General features: G+C 35.7%; 1 protein-coding gene across 15 annotated transcripts in view; it reads right to left on the bottom strand.

Moving 5' to 3' along the window:
• Nucleotides 1-2,311: 2,311 nt before the first annotated feature.
• The window catches only part of PPFIA1 (PPFI scaffold protein A1), a 53,725-nt gene continuing 44,676 nt past the window's right edge, over nt 2,312-11,360 (bottom strand). For 11 of the 15 annotated variants that reach the window (XM_085549984.1, XM_085549986.1, XM_085549990.1 and 8 more), the window contains 7 exons: nt 9,918-10,093; nt 9,737-9,834; nt 8,600-8,775; nt 7,970-8,038; nt 6,207-6,372; nt 5,069-5,139; nt 2,312-3,786 (listed from right to left, as the gene is read on the bottom strand). In XM_085549984.1, coding sequence (XP_085406110.1) covers nt 5,081-5,139; nt 6,207-6,372; nt 7,970-8,038; nt 8,600-8,775; nt 9,737-9,834; nt 9,918-10,093 — 744 coding nt within the window. In that variant the 3' untranslated portion in view covers nt 2,312-3,786; nt 5,069-5,080. The remainder of the gene's footprint in view (nt 3,787-5,068; nt 5,140-6,206; nt 6,373-7,969; nt 8,039-8,599; nt 8,776-9,736; nt 9,835-9,917; nt 10,094-11,360) is intronic. The other 4 variants (XM_085549985.1, XM_085549994.1, XM_085549992.1 and 1 more) reach the window with 1 other exon arrangement.

The raw sequence follows: 11,360 nt of genomic DNA, 5'->3' as shown, positions 1-11,360 counted from the left end.
CGGGAGCTTCCTTAGCATAGGAACCTCGTATAGCAGCGCAAATCAAACCAGGGTGGGCTGCGGCTTCGTAAAGGGCCTATCAGGAATTTTATAATCACATTAAAAATTCTTTAAGTTATAACGCTGCCTCTTGAGGGGCTTCTCTTCTCCCGGGGCATGAGGCCCACGCGTGATTGTTCACGGGGTCTCTTCATCCTATAGGTGCTGGAAAAAAACCCCAACCCTCGTGTTTTAGGTCTGAAAGCAAGACACCGCCTTCCTGACAGTGTTAGCCCATGATTTATAATCTTTTGGGGAGGGGGAAACAGGAGGAATGACATACATGGCTTTTTTTTGTTTTTTATTTTTTTTCTCCATCACTAGGTATGTATGCACGCAATGTGAGATTGTGAAATAATCCAGGACAACAGAGCTTGCAAGATTTTGCAGGCAGGAGCGTGACTTACCAGCTCCTCCAGTCACGTGAAGGCAAACTAGAGTCTGCTCAGCATCAACAGGCTCCTTTCTTCCTATGTGAAATAGAATTTACTCTATGTTCAGAGTTAAAAACTGGGCTAACGTTACTGTAGGAGTATGAGGGCAGCACTTCTATCCATTCCTATAAGAATGCCCTATAAGACCAGGTGCTGCTACCTAAGTTAGACTCCAGTTGCCACACTACGCAAACAACCACCATTAGTAAAATTGAGAATGCTCTTACTCAAGGTTAGACAGTACACTTAAACCACGGCCTTGAAAAATGAAATACATTATCCACTTGAAGGCAAAGTAGTTTCTATGTTCAACAAAAGCATAATCCCTCAACTAATTCTCCAAATCTAACACTGTACCTGAAAATTACCCACTTCCTTTTAGACTACTCAGTTCCAACAGATCCCGTAGCAGCGCCTGCTCTTTTGAAGGCAAGAACCATTTTAAAGGCAGGCCAAATTCATCAGGACTTCAAGCAGGCATAGGCCAAGGAAAAACTCAGCTTTGAATCATCTCCTTTCTAACATGATAAATTACTTGCACTGTCTGATGGTCAGCAAAGTAACTTCTTGTTGTCTAAAGTGGTTAGAAAAGATAGAAATGAAGTCACACTGTGTGTTCAGATATTAGCTGCCTTCTAAAGTTGAAACATTAAAAGTTTGAAGTTCTCAGATAATTGAAACATCTCTTCATTGCAGATAAAAAAAAGGGTTCTCACATTTTCAAACACATGTTTTCATAGCACTGCACAACTGAGGCCTTTAAAGACATTTGGCATTTACAGAAAAATCACTGAATCGAGATTTATAAAGGTTATTCCATGTGCCTTTTACACACGCAGTCACAACATCTTTCTCAGTGGGGTGTTATTAAAACAAAGTAGTGTTTTTCTCAACTTCGGGATAGGAATAGCTTTTTGCCTTGTAATTCAAAGGAAACCAACACACAGTTTTGCAATTTTGTGAAAGCTTTTTCTATTTCGCTCATTTATTCCAGCTCTCATGTTGATTCCATTGTTCCGTAACAGTCAGGGTTCACAGCCTTAAAGTAATAACCATATTTTCCCATTTCACCAGTCTATTCTGCATTTTCACTTTCCAGAAGCAACAGCACAGGACTTCAAACACATCTACCACCACACCAGTGACCAGAGATACACACAGTACTTTTTTTACCTGTTCATCTAAACAGCAAGTCAAGATTTCTTTCTGCTGTTTCATCTTAGGTTTTTTTTCCTAGAAAGAGAGCTTTTCAGAAAATATAGAAGTCAGGTAGCAAATCAAACAGATAGTCATTACTGAACAACGTTTACAGCATTGATCACAGTATTTCCATTCCAAGCATTCCACATCCTGCTCTGGATCTAGAGGTTGTGATGAAATACGCTGCAGTTACTCAGCAAGTTTATTTGTCTTCTCTTATACACAAGAAATAGTTTATGATGCATCTTAATTGAAAGAAGCAGCCCTACTACGACCCAGGTTTTCATCGGATCCCTGGACTCCCCAGATATTACCACTGTCTATTTCATTTTAATAACAAAGCAGCAATCGCTGCTATATGTAACAGCACTTCAATTTTCATCACAATGACCAAAATACACTGAAATTATATCAGAGTTTCATTGGAGGGGAGGGGGAAATTGTGGGGTGGGGAAAAAAAATGTAAATCATAGCTTTAAGTAGCGGAATAGTAGGCAGTAATGCAGTTTTCTTGTGAAAACCGTCAAAAAACTCTCAACATAAACTTGAACAATTCCCAAGCAAATCACTTGTAATGCAAATTTCTTCCTACTGGAAAAGAGAAAAATCTTCATGTGAAACAAGATCTACAGGGCAGCAAGGAGTCATTAAGATGCTTTATTGACAAATATCCACTCACCGCAAAGAAGTATCTGCCTGCATACAATTAGATTTTTAGCTTTTCAATAGTGTTTTATTGGCAGTGGAAAATGCATCAGTACTTTATTGAAAGAAAGCAATAAATAATACTGTGATAAAAATAGTTCAAAAGTAGACTGTACATATTGTTACATAATCTGAAAATACACAAAAGATTAATAGAAAAACAGAACAGTAACAATGAATTTGTTTTACAAGCAAGTTAAAAGTGGAAAACAAAATAAGAAAAAAAAAAAAGACATGCTATATATATATTGTTGCATAATAAATAATGCACCATCTGAACAGAATCTTGCTGGCTTTTTAATATGCCATTTACAAGTGTTGGATACATTTATCTACTCATACAGTCCAAAATGGCTACAACCGTTCAAACTAAAGTCCAGACAACTCTTTAGAACAAGTTTACAAAACACAAAATATGATTTACATAAGAAAATAAGGCCTTGATTAGGAGTTGCACTGCTTTAGTTCTCAGCACACTGTACCTTCATTTTCAATAGTCATTTGACGTGAGACTGCAGTGCTTCGTGACTGGTCCATTAACATTAGTTTTAACAGCATCTTACAACAAGTGTTTTCAGTCAAAAAAGATCTAGCACAAAATCACTCTGTGGATTACAACCAGGAATTATTGTGAAGTCTATCTTCCTCAGTTAAGAAAAACAGTTCTTGGTTTATGGCTTGTTCTCAGTCACTGTGAAGACATGCTATACAAATACAGCAGAGACACAGATATGACCGAGTCAATCACTTGTAAAATGTGTTCCGTAGCGTTTGAGTTCTTCTCAGTTTTTCAAACAAGTTCTATTTTAAATAAAGACAAATTCCCACTACTTGACAATTCCTCTGTGGAAAGGTACACTTCCGAAAAGAACAATTATGTACCATACCTTCAACAACAACATACGCTTGTCTGAAAAAAAGCTGGACTTGTTTTCAGATCTAGCTAACATTTCCAAAAGACAAAATATATACTGCTTGGTGTCATGATACTTTTACAAAGGTATTAAAATTCTTTTCACCTTCAGTTTCATTATTAAAAAACAATGATAATTACAGTAACTGCATAATTTACAAAAACCCTACATTATTTATAGGGACATATACATACAAGCATTACAGTACATTCAGTTGGAAAGACTAAAATTAGATTAAAAATCAGCAATGATTCATTGTAGACTGAATAGAAACAGAAAAAAAAAAAGTAAGTAACTATATAAATGAAAAGTCACATAAATATAAGAAACATTTAGATTCTAAAATATTTTCTCTATAGTACTCATGAATTTATTCGCTAATTAAAAACTCTGTAATAAAATATCTCAAAGTGTCCATTTAAGAAGTATTAACAGGTTACGGTTTCCAAATGTTCAAAATGCTGCATATCACCGGTAGAAATAGTGTGGGTAAACTGCAAAATAAAGAAATAATCTGATTAGAATGAAATGTTTAAAAAAAACCCAACAAAACCATTTGTTAAGTTCCTTACAAACAACTCAGTAGCGTAGCAGTCATGCACCAAATTATTGCCATGCCACAACACACACCATTTCATTGCTGATTATTAATTTCATTTGCAAAGTAAAGCACATGAGGCCAAGTATTTTTACTTCCTAGATTTTCATTCAAGGTCATCCAGATTATAATCCTCCGCACTGTTTCAGAATTTTCTAGCACGTTTATGGGTGAAGACTCCAAGCTTTGGTGTCTTAAAACTAAAAACATGAAGATAACCACTGATATTATATATACTGTCAGATCCACATAGTCTGAGTTGCTGAAACTTTTTAGAACTAAACTTGTATATTAAAGGCTCAGGATTTGAAGAAAAGGCAGCCACTATACATGAGTTGGTAGGGATGTTACTGGTGGAAAGAAAGAAGCTGTACACAGAAGAGACAGAGATGGACAATTTATTGCCCATAGATATCTGCTAGTGGCAGTAAGAATATTTTCTCATTGGATTTCTTCTGTATCCAACAGTCAAAAAAAATGTTAGTTTCCAAACTTGTTTGTAAAATAAGATTGTTTGATGAAAAAATACAGCAGAAGCTGATGAAGAAAAATCAACCCAAATCCTCAAGTAAAACAGAACTGAATATGTATTCACTGTTCAGAATACATCCATTGTTTGTTTAAATATCCTTTGTTATCAAGCTGCTTCACTGGCACCACTGTTCCACAATTACCCAGATTTTGGACTGCAGGTAAGTAAATCCAGCCAGACAAACTAAACAATCACAATAGTATGGAGCATCTGAGAGCCAGAAATCAATGTAGTTACCCCATAAAAATTCAATATATAAGTATAGTGCAGTGTATTTCACCAAGCAAAGACCAAAAGAATCTGAATCGCAATACCACAAACTGAGTTTTCTTTTAGCTATATCCCTAATTTAGTTCTCTTCCTCCCCACTTTTGCTACTTGTTTCATTTCACCTTTGACTCCAAAGCTTTCTACACAGTTACTTTGCATGAGTTACTTTCTGAGGTGGTTGAGAAAAAACAACTGAGGAATACAGCGGTGTACAGAAGTAAATAGTGAACCTCAGTTGTCTCGGTAAGAAATAAGCTGTGTTCAAAATGCAATCTACTCACCAAATCGAAAAGCCTTTACAATTCATTCTATTAAAACACCTGACACTTTACTCATAAATAGCTGCTTTACTATTACACCTATCGACTTTACTCACCAGGAGAAGGCTTTAACAGGAGTAGGTCCTTACTGTAGCAGAATCCAATCTTTGTGTTCCTGATACACTGCCTATTTAGAGGCATGGGAAAACATGCAGAACACAGCATGCATGTTAGTTTACAAAAAACATTACAGCAGTGTGATTATAGCTACTGCACTCATTTAACTCAAAGGTTACAAGTTAGAAAACCTAAATTTACTGTACAGTTTATACATTAATCAAAAAGAATCCTAAAAAAACCTGCATGCCAACTGACACACAATCTTTAATGTAAACCAACTGACATTTTAGGTAGTAAAGGTGGTATCATCAGGTGTAAAGGTCGATTCTTTGACCTTTACTCTAATACACTCCTCAGAACTTGAGACAGCTCTGACAGACTATGAGGAAACTCACACCCTATCTATTCCAATTAAATGTACTTTCAATCTCTTTTTTACTTGTTTCATAAGAAAAAGAGAATTTTATTCTCATGCTATTAGACAGACTGCTTTTAAACTGACAATATAATTAGTATGACAGGTGATCAATTCTCACTTCCAAGTGCTGTTTCTTTTTCTTTTCGTACAGTTTTTTGTTGCTCTCGCTTTTTCTTTTCCCTTCACATAGAGAGAAGGGACACCCATCCATCCATGTAAATTGCTTTAATAATCAGTTCTAAAATAGAAGTTACAAATATCCTCAAAGGGGGGGGGGGGGGGGGGGGGGCGGAAATGCCCCTTTTTCTCAAGTTTTGTAATATTCTCAAAATTATCTGAGAATGTTCATTCATTACATTTCCTGAATGCCATTTCACTGCATTTCAGATGTGGGACCGGTTACGTTGGTCTAATTGCTACTAATTCAAAACCATGCGTCATGTTACAAGACTCCTACCTAAATGTCACTTTATTTTCCCAGTTTAATATAACTTCCTAAATAAAATTATCACTGTTATTCCAATGAAGTAAAAAGAACCTCCTTATCTAATACAGTTCCTGAAATTACAATGCACTCTGTGGTTAAACAGTGTTATAAATACAACCATGCACAAGGCAGATGCTTTCAAGGAGCAAAAAAAGCTCATTTGAACTTCATTCCCCTGTAATCTCAAGCAAGAAAGCACATCATGCTTCAAATAATCCAAAGTAAATACCATCAATCTGCATCTTCTTTGGCTGCATAGAGGGTGAAGACATTGAGGTTGTAACTCTGAAATTTGCAGGAAGAGTCTCTGCTGATCCAGCAGCTAAACCTCTTATGTCCTTTGGTCTAAACTTCTTTCTCCATGAAGGTGCTCGCCTAAAGCTCTTATCGTCATCCTGTTAAAATGATAAACATTAGCAGTTCAAAAATTTAGGATTGTTACCAACATTAAAAGGATTACTGACAATTTAGTTAAATACACCATCATTGAAAGGCCTAATTTTCAACAGCTCAGGTGCAGCTGGTCACTGTTTTCAACAATATGTGCTCATTTGCTGGAGTGTAGGCTCTTCATCTAAGTAATTATGCCAATTCATGTCTTTGGCACATCTAGGAAACCCTTGCAGGTCTAATGTTTTTACTTCCCAATTTGGAGTAATTTGTGTCATATCAAGCTAAGAATGAGTGATATGAAAAGGAACATATCATAAAAGCTACTTAAGAACACTGTTCTTAAGCTGAACAGTTGTTTATAATTTCAAATTTTGTTTTACAGGAGTGATTATACAAGTACAGCATTTTCTCATGCTACAAATTGCAGGTAATCATAGTGAGGAGAAAAAACAACTAGATGTAGTAAATACTGCTCTTCAGAGCTTTGGTTAAACAGTTTGGTAATTACGAGTTAAAGATTCCCAAAGGATTTTTTTCTGCATTCATGTATCTGAATCTTTCAGAAACGCTTTGCTATATTTAAATACAACAGCTTAATTAGCTCTGCCAAAAATGCCTTTTGCAACAAATGTCAATGCACAACATCCACTGTGATTTCTTGTCTATTTCACCTTTAGAAACAATTCTATCCTTTGACTGCTATTTTATATAATGTATCACATTTTATAATTAAAATTAGGAGACATATGCCTGCATCATTTGGAAAGATCTTCATAATAAAATACTTTTGCTGCTCATTGTAACCAGAATAGAACACCCCTCCCACAAAGCTTCATCTCCTGCAGAGAGAAATCACTACTGAAAAGTAACTCAGAAAACTTTCAAGCTGTTTTCTGTTAATATTATTAAAAACTTTGCACAGATACATACTAGGCTATCAGGGTGTGCCATACAAGGGCTGCAAGTCTGGCTTCGTATCTTTAAATTCTGGTACCCAAAACTGCACAAGACTCTTGAGGTGAGGATACACCAGCACAGTTTCTCATACATAGCTTGTTAGAGCTTTAGACTTGTTATATTAGAATGATGCTTGTACACTGAAAATCACAGACTGTCTAATAATAATTACTTTGATGAGCAAACATTCCTGGTCATCACTCCATACTGCTATTAGTAGAGAGCAACACAAGCCTTCATGAAATACAATCATCTGAAATGCTGTTTATTAGGATAAAGGTTTGAACTATCCTATACAGACTTTCTCAGTTATACTCAGTTCACCTGCAACACTGATCATTGTTTTCCCACATTTCAGATAGAAAAGAACGATTCAACCACAAGTGCGCTGCTGCTAGGCTTAACTATGCAAACTACAGATAAACTTGCAAATCACCTCATGCCTTCACATTCAAAGTTACCTTACCAAAACACAAAAAACCTGCCACATTCAGAAATTCACAAAGAATTTCCAAGTCCATTTTTTGTCACAATTCTGTCTATAGATCGACAAAGGTCTAGTCAAAGCTACATTCTTTGACTTAACAGTTCTGATAAAAGTTCCTACAAACATAAACCAGCTCAAAAGCTCATGAAACTTACTTCATCGAGTCTTCTGTCAGTGCCCATAACAAGAAGGTTATTAAATTCCCTCTCCAGAACGGCACGAGCCTAAATTTTAGAGTAGGAAAGAAAAAAAAAACAACAACATTGCTAAAATGTCAGGAGTCTATAACTTCCTTTAAAACACACATATATATGTGTTTTAACAATATAACACAAAATAACACAAACTGTTTAGGATCTTCTAATCAGAGTATTAAACATTCTTAACAGTTGAAAAGTAACAGCAGTTTAACTTTCTAAGTCGTAATATCAAAGCTCACGGTATCTTGCTCAAACTTACTTATTTCAGAATAAGATCTAGCAAACAACAAAAAATGATATGTTTTACACTAACACTAAAATGGAACATGAGGAAATGTTACGAACAGTATTCTTCATTCAAGCAGATTTAACAACTAGAACCGTAGCTAAGTAGAAAATAAGTAAAGCACAGCTCTGATTTTTCTCTTTACAGGAAAAATGATTAGGAACAACTTTCCATTTCCAGACTTTTTAGAGCCATGAACAGAAAGACATGCTCTTACCTAAGAAAAATAGTTGCTTCCATTTCTAACCTTTCTAGAGTGGCAAAAAGGACCCATCAACTATAACGTAATTGTTGCTTACCTGCGTGTTCTGAGTCGGTATTTGTAACAAGAGAGCTAACGCATTGTAATCAAATGTTTCATCTAAGGCCACGAGTGCACCATGAACTCCGCTCTCAAAAAGGTTATTTGCATATTCTTTGAGACCAATGGACGATACCCAACGGATCATTCTCTCATTGCTCCAGACAAGGACATCTGTGGAGGAAAGAATTTGATTTATATAGCGCAACTTTTCTGAACAAAAAACCCACATTCCTTTCTTGTTCTGTGTGTTGCTGTAGGGATTGATTTTCATGTATGCAGAACTCATTGTAGACGATGCTAAGCAATAGCCCCAAATGAATTCTGTTATTTAACATTTAGGGTGCAAATTAATCTGCTCCTGCTTTTTTTTTTTTTTTCCCTTTGAGTGCATGAGATGATCTGAATTGACAGCAACACTTCATGTTTGGAGTGCAATGGATTGTTTCCAGTCAGCAGTTTTTCCTACATCCATCAGCACTGGATCTTACACAACCTCCTCTGTCTATATTGGGAGATTAGTCACGATAAATGTACAGCTGTGCAATAGTGTTCATGCAGGTAGGAATCAACATGGATCTTGCATTTCACACTACTATTTTCAAGTAGCTTATCTTACCCAGAACAGACTAAATACTTAAGTCCTACTCAAAAGTCCAACAGCAATTTAATTCATTTCCTATCAAAAGGGAACAGAAAAGCTTTCCTATAGTGTTCAATAATCTTATTTACCTTAAAGTTCTGACAGCATTCAATTTAGTAGCACACGCTTTTGTATACACGCTACTACAGTTTTCTGCAATTCTAAGTAGAAAGGAAATGTGTTTGAATTTTGCTGAAGGACATTCACACTTTAGCAGTTCAAAGACCAACATACTGTCAATACACTGCCATTTTTTTTCCAAAGAAAAACTCCACAAATTAGCACTTACACAGCACAAATATCAAAACATCAATTATGTTCTTATTAATAGGTTTTTGGTGGTTTGTGTTGTTATTTGTTTTTGGCTACACAGGAGTGTTTATACCAATCAAACCAATACTTTTTTTGAGGCAGAACAGTGCAAGCAGGATGGATTTAGACTGAGGTCAAAACTTCAGTCATTAACCTTTAACTTAACTACTGGTCACCAACCTTTAATTTCAGATTGGCTTTCTTCTCTTTTTCTTTCAAGTTCTTTTCGATCGTAGTTCAGTCTTCTTAGACACATAATACCACACTGAAAACTGTTTCTGTTTAGAAAGGAAAAAGAAGTTATTTAGAGATAAACAAAACACTCGCTGAAAGTGTTTGGTCTCCAACTTAACCTATTTACCTGTGAAAACTGTCCACCATTTTAAGTTGTCCACGTAGATCTTTTTTAGTTAAGTGATCCAGCATTCGAGCATCAACGAGACATTCCATGAAATAGCTGCGATACTGAGGGAGCCCCAGACTGGGGAGCCATTCGTTGCCAATCCACTCATGGTTCATATCACCATATGCTAATGTCTGTTTTTAAGAAGTAAAACAAAAGCTTATTAAAATGAGAAATAATGAGACTTTCTTTAAAATATGTTGTCTAAGAAAAGGATAAAACAATGCTTATGGAACTTTTATTGCTATATGGATAAACACATCAAAAATATTAATCAGTACACGTAGGTTTTTGAAGAAGCAATCTTTGGGAAGAAAAGCAAGCCCAGAGAGTCAGATCAGCAAGTAAAACTGCCCTCATGTATTTCACCTTAAGGAGTATGAAAAAAAATAATGCAACGACATTTAAAAACTACTGAACTACTAAAAAGTACCATTGGAAATATTTTAGTAGCAAGAATCACTTCAAGCTGAAAACAGGACCCAATTATATAAGCAGAAATTAATAAGTTCACTACTTAAGAACCAGCGATTCTAATCGCTAGCCCTCACTATAAGGCTAGACTCCACCTTCATTTTTTTGTAGAACACTTCAGAAAACAATTTAACTTGAAACTAGGTATCTAAATATTCCTCAAGCAACAAAACCCAGCAGCTCTCTATTTTCAAAAGAGAAGGCATATATCATTTTTACAGCAAAATGGAAAGGTTTTATTTCTTCTCTAGAGGAAGTAACTTCCAGAAAAAAGTAAGGTGACACAGGAATATATTTCTTCAAGCCATCACTAGATAACAAACTGAAACAGAACATTACTTTCACAATAGGGATGCAAGTCATGGTTGCTAACACTGACAATCTGAAAATGAGCACCTGAGAAAATTAATGGGACTTGAACAGGTTTAAGCTGGATGAGAGCCAAGGAAGAAGAGGCTGTACCACCCAAAGATACAGGTCACAAGCAAACCCTGAGTTTTGTATATATCCTGTATAAGAAACCTGAACTTTCTCAATGCCTGAAAATACAATTAGGATTTGTCACAACTTGAAGGGAAAACAATCAAGGAGGATTACATAATTAGTGCACAGAAATCTTCTTAGTTGTCTAGGCTTAGTATGCAATATACCTGTGATGGCGGCCAGGTTGAGCAAGAACTTTCTGCATGCAACAGATACTCTTAATGGACTTGCGCCCCAAAGAGCCACTTCCCCATCAAAATATTCAAGGCTTTACATCTTTAAATTTCACTTTGATCTACTATGTTAAACACATAGAATAGCACAATGCTCAGTAAGAATAAGTAACTTCATTTGGGATATTCAAAAGCTTTAGAACAAATATTTTTGAAAGCTAATGATAAACAAAGCCTGTGGGATATTTTTCCTCTAACATTCCTATTAAAA

Source organism: Coturnix japonica, chromosome 5 (genome assembly GCF_054131305.1).
Source record: "Coturnix japonica strain WE chromosome 5, WE-NBRP24, whole genome shotgun sequence".
Classification (NCBI taxonomy): Eukaryota; Metazoa; Chordata; class Aves; order Galliformes; family Phasianidae; genus Coturnix; species Coturnix japonica.
Note: the sequence above shows the minus strand (reverse complement) of the source record. Positions and strands in the feature narration are given on the sequence as shown.